At 45.6% G+C, this 19,920-nt stretch overlaps 1 protein-coding gene across 3 annotated transcripts in view; it reads right to left on the reverse strand.

The window, feature by feature from the left end:
* The window catches only part of LOC138764307 (uncharacterized), a 35,044-nt gene extending 16,436 nt beyond the window's left edge, over positions 1–18,608 (reverse strand). The window contains exons 1-5 of one of the 3 annotated variants that reach the window (XM_069940052.1): positions 18,519–18,585; positions 16,263–16,333; positions 7,076–7,195; positions 1,794–2,165; positions 3–107 (exon numbers count right to left, since the gene is read on the reverse strand). In XM_069940052.1, coding sequence (XP_069796153.1) covers positions 3–107; positions 1,794–2,165; positions 7,076–7,133 — 535 coding nt within the window. In that variant the 5' untranslated portion in view covers positions 7,134–7,195; positions 16,263–16,333; positions 18,519–18,585. Of the gene's footprint in view, positions 1–2; positions 108–1,793; positions 2,166–3,456; positions 3,558–7,075; positions 7,196–16,262; positions 16,334–18,518 lie in introns of those variants that run through there. The other 2 variants (XM_069940051.1, XM_069940053.1) reach the window with 2 other exon arrangements.
* Between the last annotated feature and the right edge of the window lie 1,312 nt (positions 18,609–19,920).

A 19,920-nucleotide genomic window follows, 5' to 3' on the forward strand; every position in this document is an offset into this window, starting at 1 on the left:
GCCTTGAATTGCCGCTTTCCTCTTGACAACGGCAATTACGATCACGATGGCAGCCAGCAACACTCCACCACAGACACCTGCAGCGATGTAATACTTTTGGAAATCCTCTGCAGAAGAGTCCACATTGGAGGAAGCCGTTACAATTCACAGTACAGTAGAGGGGTGGGTCAATGAGCTTTCGAAGGATACGAAGGTCAGAGGCATTTTAGACAGTGTAGAAGGTTGTCGTAGGTCACAACAGGATATGGGCAGGATGCCGAGCTGGGTAGATGGAGTTCAATCCGGGTGAGGTGATACATTTTGGAGGGTTAAACTGAAAGACAGAGTACGGGGTTGGAAAGTTAACAGTGTGAAGGAACAGAGGGACCTTGGGGCCCAAATCCATACATCTCTCAAGGTCGCCACACAGGCTGATATGATGGTCGAGAAGGCTGATGGGATGCTGGACTTTATTAGTCGGGGGATTGAGTTCAGGAGCCGTGAGGTCATGTTGCAGCTCTGTAAAACTCTGGTGAGACCACACGTGGAGTATTGTGTTCAGTTCTGGTCACGTCATCACAGGAAGGAGGTGGAAGCGATGGAGAGGGGGCAGAGGAGATTCACCAGGATGTCGCCTGGATTGGAAAACGAGGCAAGGTTTGCAGAGCTGGGATTTTTCTCACTGGAGTGAAGAAGGATGAGAGGAGACAAGATGGAGGGCTGCAAGATTGTGAACTCAGAGCTAGGGTGGACGGCCAGCACCTTTTCCCCAGGGGAGGAGTAGAAAACCAGAGGATGTCTGTATAAGGCAATGGGAGGGAAGTTTTGGGAATCATCAGGGGAATGTGTTTTCTCCCAGAGAGTGGTGGGGGCCGGGAAGGCCTTGTCAGGGGTGGTGGTGGAGGCTGGAACATTAGGGGCATTTAAGAGACTCTTAGACAGGTCCCGTGGATGGAAGAGTTATGAGGTAGGGAGGGTTTCATTTTTTTTTGGTAGGTAGAAGTAGTTAGGCACAACATTGTGGGCCAAAAGGCCTTTGCAGTGCTGTAATGTTCTTTGGTCAATAAGTTCAATACACAAATGTGCTGGAGAAACTCAGCAAATTCAGGCAGCATCCATTAGAAGTGCTGGGTGACCAACAATTCGAGCCCGGCCCCTTCGACAGGTACGTGATGGCACGTTGAAGAGAATCATCCGAATGAAGCGCAACGGAGCAGGGCATTGATCCTGTGGGGTGGGCGGGGGGGGGGGGGGTTAGTTTGTGGGATAAGAAGCAATAGGGCACGATAGTTGGCGTCGGCCATTACTGAGGGTATCATGAGCAGTTGTGGGATGTGCTGACGTTGGGGAGGCTTCAGGGGAGGTTCACAAAGATGATTCCAGGAGCGAAAGAGCTATCACCCGAGGAGCATTTGACGGCACTTGGAATTTGGGAGAATTGAGGGGGAGGAAAATATTATCAAAACATTTTGAATGTTCAAAGGCATGAACAGAATCTATGTGGAAAGGTTGTTTCCCCACGTTGGGAGAGTCCAGGACAAGAGGGCCCAGCTTCAGGAGTGAGCGGAGATGCAGAGGAATTTCTTCAGCTGTAGAGTAGTGAACCTGTGGAACTTGTTGCCAGAAGCGGGAGTGGAAGCTGAGTCATAAAGGCAGAGATTGACAGGTTCTTGATTAGCCAAGGCACTGACGGTTATGGGGAGAAGGCCAGGGAGAGGGGCTGAATGGATCAGCTCATAGTTGAATGGAGGGGCAGACTTAATGGGCTGAATGGGCTGTCCCTGCTTCTTTGTGGTCTTGTGGGAGGCTGGCACCTTGATTACTCCACGAAGCTGCTTGATACACCAGGCAGAACTTGGTTTGGGTGATTCGCGCGTCGGTCCAAACCACACAGTGGTAGAATCCGGCATCACTCCTCCTTGGAGTGAAGGTGAGGGTGCAATCCCCAGCCCTGATGCAGGGCAGCATGAGAAGCTTCATCTCGGCCCGCCCCTGGTGCACGGAGACGTTCCCGTTCAGGATTTGCATCAATAGAATCTCCTTCCCACGGTCGGAGGGGTCGCTCCATCGCCACTGGACTAGTGGTGGGTTGGCATACGACAGGTCAGAGCAGTTGAGAACCATTTCGTTGGTGGAATCAGTGAAGGTCACCTCTCTGCAGTCACACTTCACAGCCGACGTGCCTCCTGCGAGCAGATTTCAGATTTATTATCGGGGACATACATGACATCACATAAACCCTGAGATTCCTTTACCTGCGGGCCAGGCAAAAGAACCATTTACTGGCAGTGCAAAAAATACCGGGCTCAATGTACAATGTAAATGCATTTAAAATGTTAAGGAAATGACTGCAGCACAGAGTGAATGAGAATAAGTCAATACAGGGAACAAATCCTTAAATGAGTCCCTGATTGAGTTTGACTTTGAGGGGGACTGATGGTGGAGGGGTGGGAGGAGCAGCTGTTCCTAAACCTGGTGGGGGTGAGTCCTGTGGCACCTGCACCTCTTTCCGGATGGCAGCAGCGAGAACAGAGCATGTGCCGGGAGCTGTGGATCCTCGACAATTGCCGCTGCTCTCCCAACGGCAGCATTCCCCCCATAGAGGGTAGGGAGGGCTTGGCCTGAGATTTCCTGGCCTTAACGCCCTGGGGTATTGGTGTTCCCGTACCAGACTGTGATGCAGCCGGTCAGCGCACTTCCCACCAACACATCTGAGGAAATTCGGGGTTTCCTATGTACATTCGCCAACTCCTGAGGAAGTCAAGGCGTTGATGGCTCGGGAAAGGTCCTCTGCAACTGTGCCTCCCAAAGACTTAAACGTGCTCCCCCCCACCCTCTCTCAACCCCCCAGGGATCGTACACCCTTGGTCTTCCCCCCTTCCTGGAGTCAACCGTCAGTGCCTTGGTTCTGATGACCAGAAGACTTGGGAGTAGAAACAAGGTTTTCGAGAAAATAATGGTGGCGCTGCCAGAGCCGCAGGCGCGGACCTGGGAAAGTGGGGAGCAGAGACCCAGCGGTGCTCCGTTGGGCCCTCCTGCCCAGTCCTGACACAAATCCCACAGGCACAGAACTTTACTTCCACCGGCCGTTTAATGCCTGTATCACTTTCCTCTTACCGTATCCCAATGAATATCTTTTGTCTGTGGGTCTGGACTCCCTGGCATTGTTCCCCCAACTTTTAATTCAGATGCCTGTGCATTTATTTCATGCCTCAAAGGAGGCTTCAGGCACGAAACGTCAGTAATACCTCGTACGGATGTTGCAAGACCAGCTGAGTTCTTCCAGCATGTCTGTGTGGTGATATGACCCCCAGCTGACAGCAGGGGGTGATCTCTGTACCTGCAGGAAGATCACCTAAGGGTTGACTCCACCTGGCGGGCTGTCAATCGGCCAACCCGAATATAGACCTGAGCCATCCCCTCCTGAGCCAGTCACACGGGAGCCACCGAAGCATGAATCGGTGTTCAGACTTTTACCTGAATGCAGCCTGTTGAACAGTCTTTTGAGTTTTGTGCTTGCTCGCTGCTACCTCAGTGCTTCACACAGCCTGTGCTTTGATTTCAATTACGGCGTCTGCAGACTTCCGTGTTTTGCTGGACCTGACTGTTGTTTAAAAGGAAAAATGTGCAATCCTCGAGAATAGGGAAGCGAAAGGAGTCGTGGGCAACAGCGCATTAGCCGTGATTGCACCATGTGACCCGCTGTAAAATTGACTGCATAAAAATCTGCTCTGTAATTCGGACTGAGTTCCGGCAGAGATCAGGTCTCAGAACAAATTTACTGGAGTCCAGGGATTTTTATTTTCTTCTGATTGACTAAAATGATCAGCGACAGTGAGACACCCCATCATTTACACTGTCAGAGAAGGAGGAAGGGTCCAGCCTTTCGAGTCATTTGACAGCCTCCAGTTTGCTCCGCTATCCGTCTTCCCCTGATGCCGATGGAACATTCCAGCACAGCGCAGCAGGGCCCTTTAGCCCACGAGTTTGGGCTGACCTCTAATAAACCCACTTGGGGGGGGGGGAAGAGGGGGGACAATGGCGGCGTTACTGCACCGGTGAGCAGGACCAGGGCTCGAATCATGGTGCTGCCTGTTCTGTATCGATTTCATCTGGGGGGCTCCGGTTTCCTCCCGTCGTTCAAAATGTTGCAGGACAATTGGGTGCAATTTGGTGGCATGGGATCATGGGCCGGAATACTGTCTTAAAAAAAATTTTTTTAATTAAAAAACACCCCCTTCCCAACTTCACACCCAGAATCCTCTATTTTTCTTGCATTTGTGTGCCTGTCAAAGAGTCTCTTAAATGGCCCTATTGTACCAGCCTCCACCACCCCAACCTGGTAATATATTCCAGGCCCCCATTACACTCTGAGTAAAAAAGATCTCCCCTAAACTTCCCTCCTCTCACTTTGTACAGGCCTTCTCTGATGTTTGCTACTGGGAAACAGGCACTGGCCATCTACCTTATATATAACCAAGTAACAATTACAGACGGAAACAGGCCATCTCGGCCCCTCTAGTCTGCACCGATTTACGTGAAACTCCACTAGTCCCACCTACCTGCTCCCTGCCCATAACCCTGCAACCCCCTCACATCCTTGCACTCATCCAACCTCCTCTTAAAAGACAGAGTTGACCCTGCTGCAACCTCCTCTTCTGGAAGGTCATTCCACTCAGCCACCGCTCTCTGAAAAAGCTTCCTCTTACATTACTTCAGAAGTTTTCCCCTCTAACTCTTAACTTGTGACCCTTCGATCCAATCTCCCCTTCCCTGATCGCTTATCTCCAACTCGTTCCTCCACCCCCCCAACCTGCCATCCAAACCAAGTTATCTATGCCTCTCATAATCACATCTTTCTTTGGCTTGGCTTCGCGGATTTATGGAGGGGTAATGTCCACATCAGCTGCAAGCTCGTTTGTGGCTGACAAGTCCGATGCGGGACAGGCAGACACGGTTGCAGCGGTTACAAGGGAAAATTGGTGGGTTGGGGTTGGGTGTTGGGTTTTTCCTCCTTTGTCTTTTGTCAGTGAGGTGGGCTCTGCGGTCTTCTTCAAAGGAGGTTGCGGCCCGCTGAACTGTGAGGCGCCAAGATGCACGGTTTGAGGCGATATCAGCCCACTGGCGGTGGTCAATGTGGCAGGCACCAAGAGATTTCTTTAGGCAGTCCTTGTACCTCTTCTTTGGTGCACCTCTGTCACAGTGGCCAGTGGAGAGCTCGCCATATAACACGATCTTGGGAAGGCGATGGTCCTCCATTCTGGAGACGTGACCTACCCAGCGCAGTTGGATCTTCAGCAGCGTGGATTCGATGCTGTCGGCCTCTGCCATCTCGAGTACTTCGATGTTGGAGATGAAGTCGCTCCAATGAATGTTGAGGATGGAAGGAGACAACGCTGGTGGAAGCGTTCTAGGAGCCGTAGGTGATGCCGGTAGAGGACCCATGATTCAGATAGACCATCATTAAATCACCTTGCCTCCTCCTTCGCCCCAGAGAGAAAATCCCCAAGCTTTGCTAACCTTGCCTCATGAGACACATTCTCCAATCCAGGCAACATTCTCTGCCCCCCCCCCCACCCCCCGCAGCTTCCACAACCTTCCTGTAATGCAGTGACCAGAACTGAACACGACATTCCAAGCGTGATCTCCTCGTGCCCGTGATTATCCCTGCACCCACATATTCTCTGGTGATTAACACATCCTTTAACCTCAAGGGGCCCAATCGCCATTTGCAATAATCTCCGATTTTATCTGGAATTCATAACCAGTGAGATTTACCCTGAGGTCACTCACCAAAGGCTTGCAAATTTCTACAGACTTTGTAGAGGAGAGCTTTCGGATGGGTTGAATCGCTGTCTAATACGGAGGTGTTTGGTTCGGAGGTGTCAGTGCACAGGACAGGAAAAGTCCAGAGGGGGTTGTTAACTCGACCTGTGACATCGAGGACACCTAAAAGAGGCGGTGCCTCAGGAAAGCAGCCTCTATCCTCAAAGACCCCCACCACCCAGGCCGTGCCCTCTTCACTCTTCTACCATCGGGAAGGAAGTCCAGGAGCCTGAAGACGAGCCCTCCCGTCATCAGATTCCTGAATGAACAATGATTTCACCTTTCAGAGTACACACGTGACATCCCATACAACCCTGAGATTCTTTTTCTCCTGCAGGTGAGGCAGAATTGGTAGTTTAAAAAGAACTGCATACAATGTGAACGTGTAAACAAATAAACAAACTGACTGTGGATTACAGAGAGAGAAAATACAAAGTCAGAGTCGTTAAATGAGCCCTTGATTGAGTTTGTTGTTGAGGAGTCTGATGGCGGAGGGGGAGCAGCTGTTCCTGAACCTGGTGGGGGTGAGTCATGTGGCACCGAGACCTCTTTCCTGATGGCAGCAGCGAGAACGGAGCGCATGCTGGGCAGTGTGGATCCTTGACGATTGTTGCTGCTGCTCTCTGACGGCAGCATTCCCCCATATTCGTGCTTGACAGTGGGGGAGGGTTTTGCCTGTGACGTCCTGGGGCTGTGTTCACTCCCTTTCACGGGGCCTTACGCTCGGGAGTACTGGTGTCCCCGTGATGCAGCCAGTCAGTGCACTTTCCACTGTGGAAATTTGCCAGGGGCTCTGGTGTCGTGCCAAACCTCTGCCAACTCCTGAGGAAGTTGAGGCCCTGATGGGCTTTCTTCACTGATGGGATCCAGGAAAGATCCTCTGAGGTAGTGACTCCCAAAAACTTAAATCTGCTCATGCTCTCCATCTCTGACCCCCAGTGATCACTGGATCATCCACCTCTGGCTTTCCTTTCCTGAAGTCAACAATTAGCTCCTTGGTTTTGGTGACATTAATTCATTTTCTCTTCTTTTGCACAAATTGATTAATTTTTTTTAAAGATAATTTATAGTAATAATTACATCTGTAATGCTAATACAAAACAATGAATTTCGTGACACATTCAGGACCATGAATCTGAATCTGACAATGAAAATCCTCCATACATACAATATTTCTCCCTTAAGCATAGGAAGTCCCCAATCAAAGGTGTATTGGTTTATTATTAATCCAAGCAATGACCAGTGAAGGATTCCAGCTGTTTAAACCTACCTTCACGGAAAACCACCATCCAGAGCAGATGGCACAGAATGGCTTGCACGTTCCCCATCACCTCGCAGTGAGACTTATCTCCTCGAGCCCTTTCTCCAAGTCACCTCAGCACCCGGTGGCCTGCACCATGCACAGAAAACAGGATTCAGCAAATGATGTATGGATGGTAAAGCTCTGCCTCACGTGTGAGGTACATTTAACAGGAAATGCTGGTCAAATCCTTGGACAGAAGGGTCCATCAGGGTCATTGAACGGTTATGGTTTCTGAGCTGAATTTGTACTCCCCCCCACCCCCCACCTTCTGCCCAGTACCTAGGTCCTGGAGTGTACTGGTCTTCAATCTCCTGTAACATTTGCAATGTCCTCATGTTTGAGGACATCTGATCATCCAAACCCATGGCAATGCTCAAATGTCGACACACCCCAAGGTCAATACATCAATGTTAATGCGCCAATATCACTTCACCAATGTCACTGCACCAATTTCAATGCATTAATGTCAATATATCAATGTCACTGCACCAATGACAATGCATCAATGTCAATGCACCAATGTTAATACATCAATGTCAATGCACCAATGACAATGTATCAATGTCCAGTACCTAGGTCCTGGAGTGTACTGGTCTTCCATCTCCTGTAAAATTTGCAATGTCCTCATGTTTGAGGACATCTGATCATCCCAACCAATGGCAATGCTCAAATGTCGACACACCCCAATGTCAATGCTTCAATGACAATACATCAATGTCAATACATCAATGTTAATGCGCCAATATCACTTCACCAATGTCACTGCACCAATTTCAATGCATTAATGTCAATATATCAATGTCACTGCACCAATGACAATGCATCAATGTCAATGCACCAATGTTAATACATCAATGTCAATGCACCAATGACAATTCACCAATGTCAATGCATCAATGTCATGGCACCAATGTCAATGAACCAATGATAATACATAAATGTCAATGCACCAATGACAATGCACCAATGTCAATACATCAATGTCACTGCACCAATGTCAATACATCAATGTCAATGCACCAATGTCAATACATCAATGTCAATGCACCAATGTCAATGTGCCAATGTCAATGCATCAATGTGAATGCTCCAATATCAATGAATCAATGTCAATACATCAATGTCAATGCATCAATGTCAATGCATCAATGTCACTGCACCAATGTCAATGAACCAATGACAATACATCAATGTCAATGCACCAATGACAATGCACCAATGTCAATGTGCCAATGTCACTGCACCAATGTCAATACATCAAAGTAAATGCACCAATGTCAATATATCAATGTCAATGCATCAATGTCAATGCATCAATGTCACTGCACCAATGTCAATGCATCAATGTCAATGCACCAATGTTAATACATCAATGTCAATGCACCAATGACAATGCACCAATGTCAATGCATCAATGTCACTGCACCAATGTCAATACATCAATGTCACTGCACCAATGTCAATACATCAATGTCAATGTGCCAATGTCACTGCCCCAATGTCAATACATCAATGTCAATGCACCAATGTCAATACATCAATGTCAATGCACCAATGTCAATCTGCCAATGTCAATGCATCAATGTGAATGCTCCAATATTAATGAATCAATGTCAATACATCAATGTCAATGCATCAATGTCACTGCACCAATGTCAATGAACCAATGACAATACATCAATGTCAATGCACCAATGACAATGCACCAATGTCAATGCAAGAATGTCAATGTGCCAATGTCACTGCACCAATGTCAATACATCAAAGTCAATGCACCAATGTCAATATATCAATGTCAATGCATCAATGTCAATGCATCAATGTCACTGCACCAATGTCAATGCACCAATATCAATACGTCAATGTCAATGCACCAATGTCAATTAACCACTGACAATGCATTCATGTCAATGCACCAATGACAAAGTGCCAATGTCAGTGCATCAATGTCAATGCTCCAATATCAATGCATCAATGTCAATGCACCAATGTCAATACATCAATGTCACTGCACCAATGTCAATACATCAATGTCAATGCACCAATGTCAATGCATCAATGTCACTGCACCAATTTCAATGCACCAATATCAATACATCAATGTCAATGCACCAATGTCAATGTGCCAATGTCAATGCATCAATGTCAATGCTCCAATATCAACGCATCAATGTCAATGCACCAATGTCAATGCATCAATGTCAATGCGCCAATATCACTGCATCAATGTCAATGCACCATCGACAATGCATCAATGTCACTGCACCAATGACAATGCATCAATGTCAATGCACCAAAGTTAATACATCAATGTCAATGCACCAATAACAATGCACCAATGTCAATGCATCAATATCACTGCTCCAATGTCAATGCACCAATATCAAAACATCAATGTCAATGCACCTATGTCAATGCATCAATGTCATTGCACCAATGACAATGCATCAATGTCAATGCACCAATGACAATGCACCAATGTCAATGCATCAATGACAAGGTATCAATGCCAATGTGCCAATGTCACTACACCAATGTCAATGCATCAGCGTTAATGCACCAATGTCTATACATCAATAACAATGCATCAATGTCAATGCGCCAATGTCAATGCACCAATGTCAATGCATCAATGTCAATGCTTCAATGTCAATGCATCAATGTCAATGCATCAATGTCAATACATCAATGTCAATACATCAATGTCAATGCATCAATGTCACTGCACCAATGTCAATACAACAATGTCACTGCCCCAATGTCAATGCACCAATGTCAATACATCTATGTAAATGCACCAATGTCAATGCATCAATGTCACTGCACCAATGTCCATGAACCAATGACAATGCATCAATGCCAATGCACCAATGACAATGCATCATTGTCCTGTACTTAGGTCCTGGAGTGTACTGGTCTTCCATCTCCTGTAACATTTGCAATGTCCTCATGTTTGAGGACATCTGATCATCCAAACCCATGGCAATGCTCAAATGTCGACACACCCCAATGTCAATGCATCAATGTCAATGCACCAATGTCAATGTGCCAATGTCAATGCATCAATGTCAATGCTCCAATATCAATGAATCAATGACAATGCATCAATTTCAATACATCAATGTCAATGTGCCAATATCACTGCACCAATGTCACTGCACCAATGTCAATGCATTAATGTCAATATATCAATGTCAATGCACCAATGACAATGCATCAATGTCACTGCACCAATGACAATGCATCAATGTCAATGCACCAATGTTAATACATCAATGTCAATGCACCAATGACAATGCACCAATGTCAATACATCAATGTCACTGCACCAATGTCAATACATCAATGTCAATGCACCAATGTCAATACATCAATGTCAATGCACCAATGTCAATGTGCCAATGTCAATGCATCAATGTGAATGCTCCAATATCAATGAATCAATGTCAATACATCAATGTCAATGCATCAATGTCAATGCATCAATGTCACTGCACCAATGTCAATGAACCAATGACAATACATCAATGTCAATGCACCAATGACAATGCACCAATGTCAATGCAAGAATGTCAATGTGCCAATGTCACTGCACCAATGTCAATACAACTGCACGAAAACCAACAAGGTCGGGTCAGATACAGCAATGAGCTCTCTGAACCCTTCTCCATTAACAATGGCGTGAAGCAAGGCTGTGTTCTCGCACCAACCCTCTTTTCAATCTTCTTCAGCATGATGCTGAACCAAGCCATAAAAGACCCCAACAACGAAGACGCTGTTTACATCCGGTACCGCACGGATGGCAGTCTCTTCAATCTGAGGCGCCTGCAAGCTCACACCAAGACACAAGAGAAACTTGTCCATGAACTACTCTTTGCAGATGATGCCGCTTTAGTTGCCCATTCAGAGCCAGCTCTTCAGTGCTTGACGTCCTGCTTTGCGGAAACTGCCAAAATGTTTGGCCTGGAAGTCAGCCTGAAGAAAACTGAGGTCCTCCATCATCCAGCTCCCCACCATGACTACCAGCCCCCCCACATCTCCATCGGGCACACAAAACTCAAAACGGTCAACCAGTTTACCTATCTCGTCTGCACCATTTCATCAGATGCAAGGATCGACAATGAGATAGACAACAGACTCGCCAAGGCAAATAGCGCCTTTGGAAGACTACACAAAAGAGTCTGGAAAAACAACCAACTGAAAAACCTCACAAAGATAAGCGTATACAGAGCTGTTGTCATACCCACACTCCTGTCCAGCTCCGAATCATGGGTCCTCTACCGGCACCACCTACGGCTCCTAGAACGCTTCCACCAGCGTTGTCTCCACTCCATCCTCAACATCCATTGGAGCGCTTTCATCCCTAACGTCGAAGTACTCGAGATGGCAGAGGTCGACAGCATCGAGTCCACGCTGCTGAAGATCCAGCTGCGCTGGATGGGTCACGTCTCCAGAATGGAGGACCATCGCCTTCCCAAGATCGTGTTATATGGTGAGCTCTCCACTGGCCACCGTGACAGAGGTGCACCAAAGAAAAGGTACAAGGACTGCCTAAAGAAATCTCTTGATGCCTGCCACATTGACCACCGCCAGTGGGCTGATAACGCCTCAAACCGTGCATCTTGGCGCCTCACAGTTTGGCGGGCAGCAACCTCCTTTGAAGAAGACCGCAGAGACCACCTCACTGACAAAAAGCAAAGGAGGAAAAACCCAACACCCAACCCCAACCAACCAATTTTCCCCTGCAACCGCTGCAACTGTGTCTGCCTGTCCCGCATCGGACTTGTCAGCCACAAACGAGCCTGCAGCTGACGTGGACTTTTTACCCCCTCCATAAATCTTCGTCCGTGAAGCCAAGAATGTCAATACATCAAAGTCAATGCACCAATGTCAATATATCAATGTCAATGCACCAATGTCAATACATCAATGTCAATGCACCAATGTCAATTAACCACTGACAATGCATTAATGTCAATGCACCAATGACAAAGTGCCAATGTCAATGTATCAATGTCAATGCTACAATTTCAATGCATCAATGACAATGCACCAATGTCAATACATCAATGTCACTGCACCAATGTCAATACATCAATGTCAATGCACCAATGTCAATGCATCAATGTCACTGCACCAATTTCAATGCACCAATATCAATACATCAATGTCAATGCACCAATGTCAATGTGCCAATGTCAATGCATCAATGTCAATGCTCCAATATCAATGCATCAATATCAATGCACCAATGTCAATGCACCATTGACAATGCATCAATGTCACTGCACCAATGACAATGCATCAATGTCAATGCACCAAAGTTAATACATCAATGAAAATGCACCAATGACAATGCACCAATGTCAATGCATCAATATCACTGCTCCAATGTCAATGCATCAATGTCAAAACATCAATGTCAATGCACCTATGTCAATGCATCAACGTCATTGCACCAATGACAATGCATCAATGTCAATGCACCAATGACAATGCACCAATGTCAATGCATCAATGACAAGGTATCAATATCAATGCGCCAATGTCACTGCACCAATGTCAATGCATCAGCGTTAATGCACCAATGTCTATACATCAATAACAATGCACCAATGTCAATACATCAATGTCAATGCACCAATGTCAATGTGCCACTGTCAATGCACCAATGTCAATGTGCCAATGTCAATGCATCAATGTCAATGCTCCAATATCAATGAATCAATGTCAATGCATCAATGTCAATACATCAATGTCAATGTGCCAATATCACTGCACCAATGTCACTGCACCAATGTTAATACATCAATGTCAATGCACCAATTACAATTCACCAATGTCAATACATCAATGTCACGGCACCAATGTCAATACATCAATGTCAATGCACCAATGTCAATACATCAATGTCAATGCACCAATGTCAATGCACCAATGTCAATACATCAATGCCAATACACCAATGTTAATGCATCAATGTCACTGCACCAATTTCAATGAACCAATGACAATGCAGCAATGTCAATGCACCAATGACAATGCACCAATGAAATGCATCAATTTCAATCTGCTAATATCACTGCACAAATGTCAATACATCAATGTCAATGCACCAATGTCAATACATCAATGTCACTGCACCAATGTCAATGCACCAATGTCAATACATCAATGTCAATGCACCAATGTCAATGTGCCACTGTCAATGCACCAATGTCAATGTGCCAATGTCAATGCATCAATGTCAATGCTCCAATATCAATGAATCAATGTCAATGCATCAATGTCAATACATCAATGTCAATGTGCCAATATCACTGCACCAATGTCACTGCACCAAGGTCAATGCATTAATGTCAATATATCAATGTCAATGCACCAATGACAATGCATCAATGTCACTGCACCAATGACAATGCATCAATGTCAATGCACCAATGTTAATACATCAATGTCAATGCACCATTGACAATGCACCAATGTCAATGCATCAATGTCACTGCACCAATGTCAATACATCAATGTCACTGCACAAATGTCAATACATCAATGTCAATGCGCCAATGTCACTGCCCCAATGTCAATACATCAATGTCAATGCACCAATGTCAATACATCAATGTCAATGCACCAATGTCAATGTGCCAATGTCAATGCATCAATGTGAATGCTCCAATATCAATGAATCAATGTCAATACATCAATGTCAATGCATCAATGTCAATGCATCAATGTCACTGCACCAATGTCAATGAACCAATGACAATACATCAATGTCAATGCACCAATGACAATGCACCAATGTCAATGCAAGAATGTCAATGTGCCAATGTCACTGCACCAATGTCAATACATCAAAGTCAATGCACCAATGTCAATATATCAATGTCAATGCATCAATATCAATGCATCAATGTCACTGCACCAATGTCAATGCATCAATGTCAATGCACCAATGTTAATACATCAATGTCAATGCACCAATGACAATGCACCAATGTCAATGCATCAATGTCACTGCACCAATGTCAATACATCAATGTCACTGCACCAATGTCAATACATCAATGTCAATGTGCCAATGTCACTGCCCCAATGTCAATACATCAATGTCAATGCACCAATGTCAATACATCAATGTCAATGCACCAATGTCAATGTGCCAATGTCAATGCATCAATGTGAATGCTCCAATATCAATGAATCAATGTCAATACATCAATGTCAATGCATCAATGTCACTGCACCAATGTCAATGAACCAATGACAATACATCAATGTCAATGCACCAATGACAATGCACCAATGTCAATGCAAGAATGTCAATGTGCCAATGTCAATGCATCAATGTGAATGCTCCAATATCAATGAATCAATGTCAATACATCAATGTCAATGCATCAATGTCAATGCATCAATGTCACTGCACCAATGTCAATGAACCAATGACAATACATCAATGTCAATACATCAATGTCAATGCACCAATGTCAATGCATCAGTGTTAATGCACCAATGTCAATACATCAATAACAATGTGTCAATGTCAATGCTCCAATGTCAATACACCAATATCAATACATCAATGTCAATGCCCCATTGTCAATACATCAATGTCAATGCATCAATGTCACTGCACCATTGTCAATGAACCAATGACAATGCATCAATGTCAATCCATCAATGTCAATGCACCATTGTCAATGAACCAATGACAATGCACCATTGTCAATGAACCAATGACAATGCATCAATGTCAATGCATCAATGTCAATGCACCATTGTCAATGAACCAATGACAATGCACCAATGTCAATGCATCAATGTCAATACATCAATGTCAATACACCAATGTCAATGCATCAATGACAATGCATCAATGTCAATACATCAATGTCAATACACCAATGTCAATGCGGCAATGTCACTGCACCAATGTCAATGCATCAATGTCAATGCACCAATGTCAATGCATCAATGACAATGCATCAATGTCTATGTGCCAATTTCAATGCACCAATATCAATACATCAATATCAATGCTTCAATGTCAATGCTTCAATGTCAACGCATCAATGTCAATGTGCCAATGTCACTGCACCAATTTCAATACACCAATATCAATACATCAATATCAATGCATCAATGTCAATGCATCAATGTCAATGAGCCAATGTCACTGCACCAATGTCAATATACCAATGTCAATGCGCCAATGTCAGTGCTTCAATGTCAATGCATCAATTTCAATGCACCAATGTCACTGCACCAATGTCAGTGCAAAAATGTCTATGCACCAATATAAATAATCCAACATCAATGATACATCTACCTCAGTAAGTATTTTCCATGGTGAGGCCAAATTTGGAGTACTGTGTACAGATTTGGTCACCAAATTATAGGAAAGATATAAATAAAATAGAGAGAGTACAGAGAAGGTTCACGAGAATGTTGACAGGATTTCAAGGTTTGAGTTACAGGGAAAGGTTGTGCAGACTAGGGCTTTTTTCTCTGGAGCGTAGAAGATTGAGGGGGGACTTGATAGAGGTGTTTAAGATTTTAAAAGAGACAGACAGAGTAAATGTCGATAGGCTTTATCAATTAAGAGTGGGGGAGATTCAAACTAGAGGGCATGGTTTAAGATTGAAGGGGGAAAATTATAAGGGGAACATGAGGGGAAATTTCTTTATGCAAAGGGTGGTAGGGATCTGGAATGAGCTTCCGGCAGACGTGGTTGAGGCAGGATCATTGGTTACATTTAAGGATAGACTGGATAGTTACATGGAGAGGAGAGGACTGGAGGGGTATGGATTGGGTGCTGGTCAGTGGGACTAGAAGGGTGGGAATTTGTTATGGCATGGACTAGTAGGGCCGAACTGGCCTGTTCTGTGCTGTAAATGGTTATATGGTTATATGGTTACCTCAGTAAGTACTCCCCATGGTATGTCTACCTCAGTAAGTATTTCCCATGGTACGTCTACCTCAGTAAGTACTTCCCATGGTACATCTACTTCAGTAAGTACTCCCTGTGGTATGTCTACCTCAGTAAGTACTCCCCATAGTACGTCTACCTCTGTTAGTACTCCCCATGGTACATCTACTTCAGTAAGTACTCCCTGTGGTATATCTACCTCAGTCAACTTGATCATACCTCAGAACTTAATAAGGTAGTTGAATCTGCTGGGTTAAAACACCTCTCTCAGCAAAAGGATTCTTGAATTCCTGTCAGAGAGACCACAGGCAGTCCAGATCAGTTACAGCATCTCCAAGACCATCACACTGAGTCCACTGCTGTTCATTCTGCTGACCCATGACCGTGCAGCTAAACACAGCTTGAACCACATCATCAGGTTTGCTGACCACAGGAAGTGGTGGGGCTGATCAGCAAGATTGATGAGTCAGTGCGTAAAGATGAGGTGCAGTCGCTAATGGACCAGTGCAGAGCCAACAAGCTGTATCTGAATGTTAAAAAAACAAGGGATGTTGTTGACTTCAGGAGGGCCCGGGGGGACCACACTCTGCCAACCACTGACAGCTTGACTGTTGAGGTTGTCAAGAGTATCAAGTTCCTTGGAGTGCACTTGACGGAGAATCTCACCTGGTCCCTTAACACCAGCTCCACAGCCAAGAGAGCCCAGCAACACCTCTACTTCCTGCGAAGGCTGAGGAAAGGTCCATCTCCCACCCCCCACTCCCCCATTGTCACTACGTTCTACAGAGGATGTATTGAGAGCAACTGCATCACCACCTGGTTTGGAGGCAATATCCCCTCTGGACCACAAGATCCTGCAGAGGATAGTGAAGTCAATGGAGAAGATCATTGGGGAACCTCTTCTTACCATGATGGACATTGACAACACCAGATGCAGGCGAAAGGCAATAAACATTGTGAAGGTCTCCACACACCCCTCACATAAACTGTACTCCTTTCTGCCATCGGATAGAAAATACTGGCCTTAACGTCCAGATGGGGCAGCAGCTTTTTTCCCCAAGCTGCAATTCCTGAATTCCCAGAACATTCATGGATAGGGTTCCATGGACTGGTGGTGTAACCATCTTAATATTTTAATGTGTTTAACTTCTATTCTAAATTATATTTCTGTATATATGCTACTGTGGTCCTGGAGAAATGCCATCTTATCTTTACCATGCAAGCAGGGAATGAACGATAAATGAAGGTGACTTGACTTGACAATATCCATCCAGCAATCATTTCCCCACATCCCTTCATTCCCCAGCTGTAAAAATCTATCCAATCTTGTCTTAAATATATTTATTGAGGTCCTCTCCACTACTTCAATGGGCAGAAAATTCCACTGATCCCCCACCCTCTGGGAAAAACAATTCCTCCTCATCTCCATCCTAAATCTACTACCCTGAATCTTGAGGCTATGTCCCTTCGTTCTCATCTCCCCCACCAAGGGGAACAAGTTACCGACCTCTGGCTTATCGATACCCATAAACTTCTACTAGATCCCCCCTCATTCTTTTAAATTCCAGCGAGTACGGCACCAGACGATTTAACCTCCCCTTGTAGGCCGACCCCCTCATCTCTGGAATTGACCTGGAGAACACCACCCCACCCCCACCCCCCCGCACTGCCTGCACAGCCAGTATGTCCTTCCTCAAGTCAGGAGACCAGAACTGCCTGCAGTTCTCCAGATGCAGCCTCACCAGGACCTTGTACAGTTGCAGTGTAACCTCCCTGCTCCGAAGTCCAATCTCTCCAGCAACGAAGGGCAATGTTCCATTTCCCTTCTTGATAACCTGCTGCCCATGCAAACTAACCTTTTGTGATTTTTGTGTCAGCCCGCCAAGTCCTTTTGGACGGCAGCCATCCCTGCATTGTATACTCCATACTTCACAGAATCAAAAGTTACTGTCCCCAAGAAATTTGTCATCTTGTGGCAACATCACAAGTGCAAATATTGCTATAAATTATATTTTTTAAAGTAAACAATTTAGTTGCAAAAGGAAAGAAAAGGTAAGGTGATGTCCTTTGTCCATTCAGAAATGGTGCAACAGTTAGTGCAATGCTGCCAGGAACACAGATTCGAATCCAGCACTGTCTGTAAAGAGTTTATACACATCCTCCGGGGGCTCTGGTTTCCTCCCACCCCTCTATGGGGGAGATGGGGGGGGAGGAAGGGGGAGGGGGTGTTGTAGGTTAATTGGGCGGCATGGCCTCATGGGCCAGAAGGGCCTGTTGCCATACTGTACACCTAAATCTACAACCAAATTTGATGGTGGAGGGGAAGCCGCTGGGTGCACGACTTCAGACTCCTGTTCCTCCTTCCTGATCATGGTAGTGAAAAGAGGGCAGAGCCTCTTCTCACTGCCCTACAAGTGTACTCCAAGATACAGTCCATATTTTGCGAACTCAGGAAGCAAATGGAGAGATACTTACAGAGCTGCCTGATTCAGAGAAGCAGTCTTCCCTTTCAGTGCCACGAGCAATGTCTTAATGTTACAGAGCATTACACTCTCGGTGACATTGCGACACTGTTTGTGGTCCAGTACGCGGGAAATCAGTCTCACTTCACAGTCCCGAACATTGCAAAATATTTCATAATGAACCTGCTGGTTCGATCAATCTGTTGTTTGAAAATCATGGTCAGAAGAGGTGGAAGATCTCATGATGTGTTGCGAGAGAACACTACAGCACAGTACAGTCCCTGCGGCCCTTGATGCTGTGCCAGCCCTTGTATTCCTCCCATTAAAAAAAGTACTAACCCCTCTGTGGCAGGCTCCGCCAGAAGAAAACACAGGCATAATACTGTTTGGGGCAACACAGCTTTATTCCACTCACATAAATATCTAGTTGGCTGCTAGCTGTGTTACAGTGGTCCCAGGGGAGAGAGTGAGAGCGCACAGTCAGGACCTCGGCTTTATATGTGTCTCCAGGCCCCCTGGTGGCCGAGTGATGTACCACAGCGTATCATCTCACCTTCCCTACCCCGTCACCCTCTAATTTTTATTTCACCTGTGTGTCTGCCTAAGAATCTCTTCAAAGCCCTGAATGTTTTAGCTTCCACCATCATCCCAGGCAAGACATTCCAGGCTCCCTGCCGTCTCCCTAAACTTCCCTCCCTTCACTTTGTACGCATGTACTCATTGGAATTTAGGAGAATGGTGGGGGGAATCTCATTGAAACATTTTGAATGTGGACAGAGTCGATTCTCCATGGTGAAAGAGTCCAGGACAAGAGGGTGCAACTTCAGCGTTGAAGGGCACCCACTTAGAACAGAGGCGCAGGGGAATTTCTTCAGCCAGAGGGAATCGATTTCCATGGGCGGTTGTGGGGCCGCATTGCACTTCAGGCAGAGATTGACAGGATTAGCCAGGGCGTCAGGTGGGCAAGTGGGGCTGAGGGTGGGGGGGGAGAATGGATCAGCTCGTGATTAAATGGCGGGGAAACCTCGATGAGCTGAATGGCCTATTTCTGCCCCAGTGATTTATGGCCTGAAAGTATATCAGGTATATGACATTTTCACTGTGACAAAAAAAGTAAACCTCGAACCTTTGCCATTAGGGAATTGTCTGTATGATTACAATGTTGCTTAAGTGATTCATTGGGGACCTCAGTGAGGTATTTATCAGGAAGGCGTTCACTCGGATTAATGCAGGCGTGGGCATAATTCCCACAACCCGAATCTCTTGAATATGCATGAACCAGTGAACGGACTGTTCTACGCCGTTTATTATACAGCTGTTGCCGTGGTTGGTGTTCCAAGTAAGTCTTTTATGGTCTTACTGTTCCACGTGGTTTGAGCTCCTGTAGAAGTAAAAAACACACCGTGAAACACTGC

The sequence above is a fragment of the Narcine bancroftii genome, chromosome 5 (genome assembly GCF_036971445.1).
Source record: "Narcine bancroftii isolate sNarBan1 chromosome 5, sNarBan1.hap1, whole genome shotgun sequence".
In the NCBI taxonomy this organism is placed as follows: Eukaryota; Metazoa; Chordata; class Chondrichthyes; order Torpediniformes; family Narcinidae; genus Narcine; species Narcine bancroftii.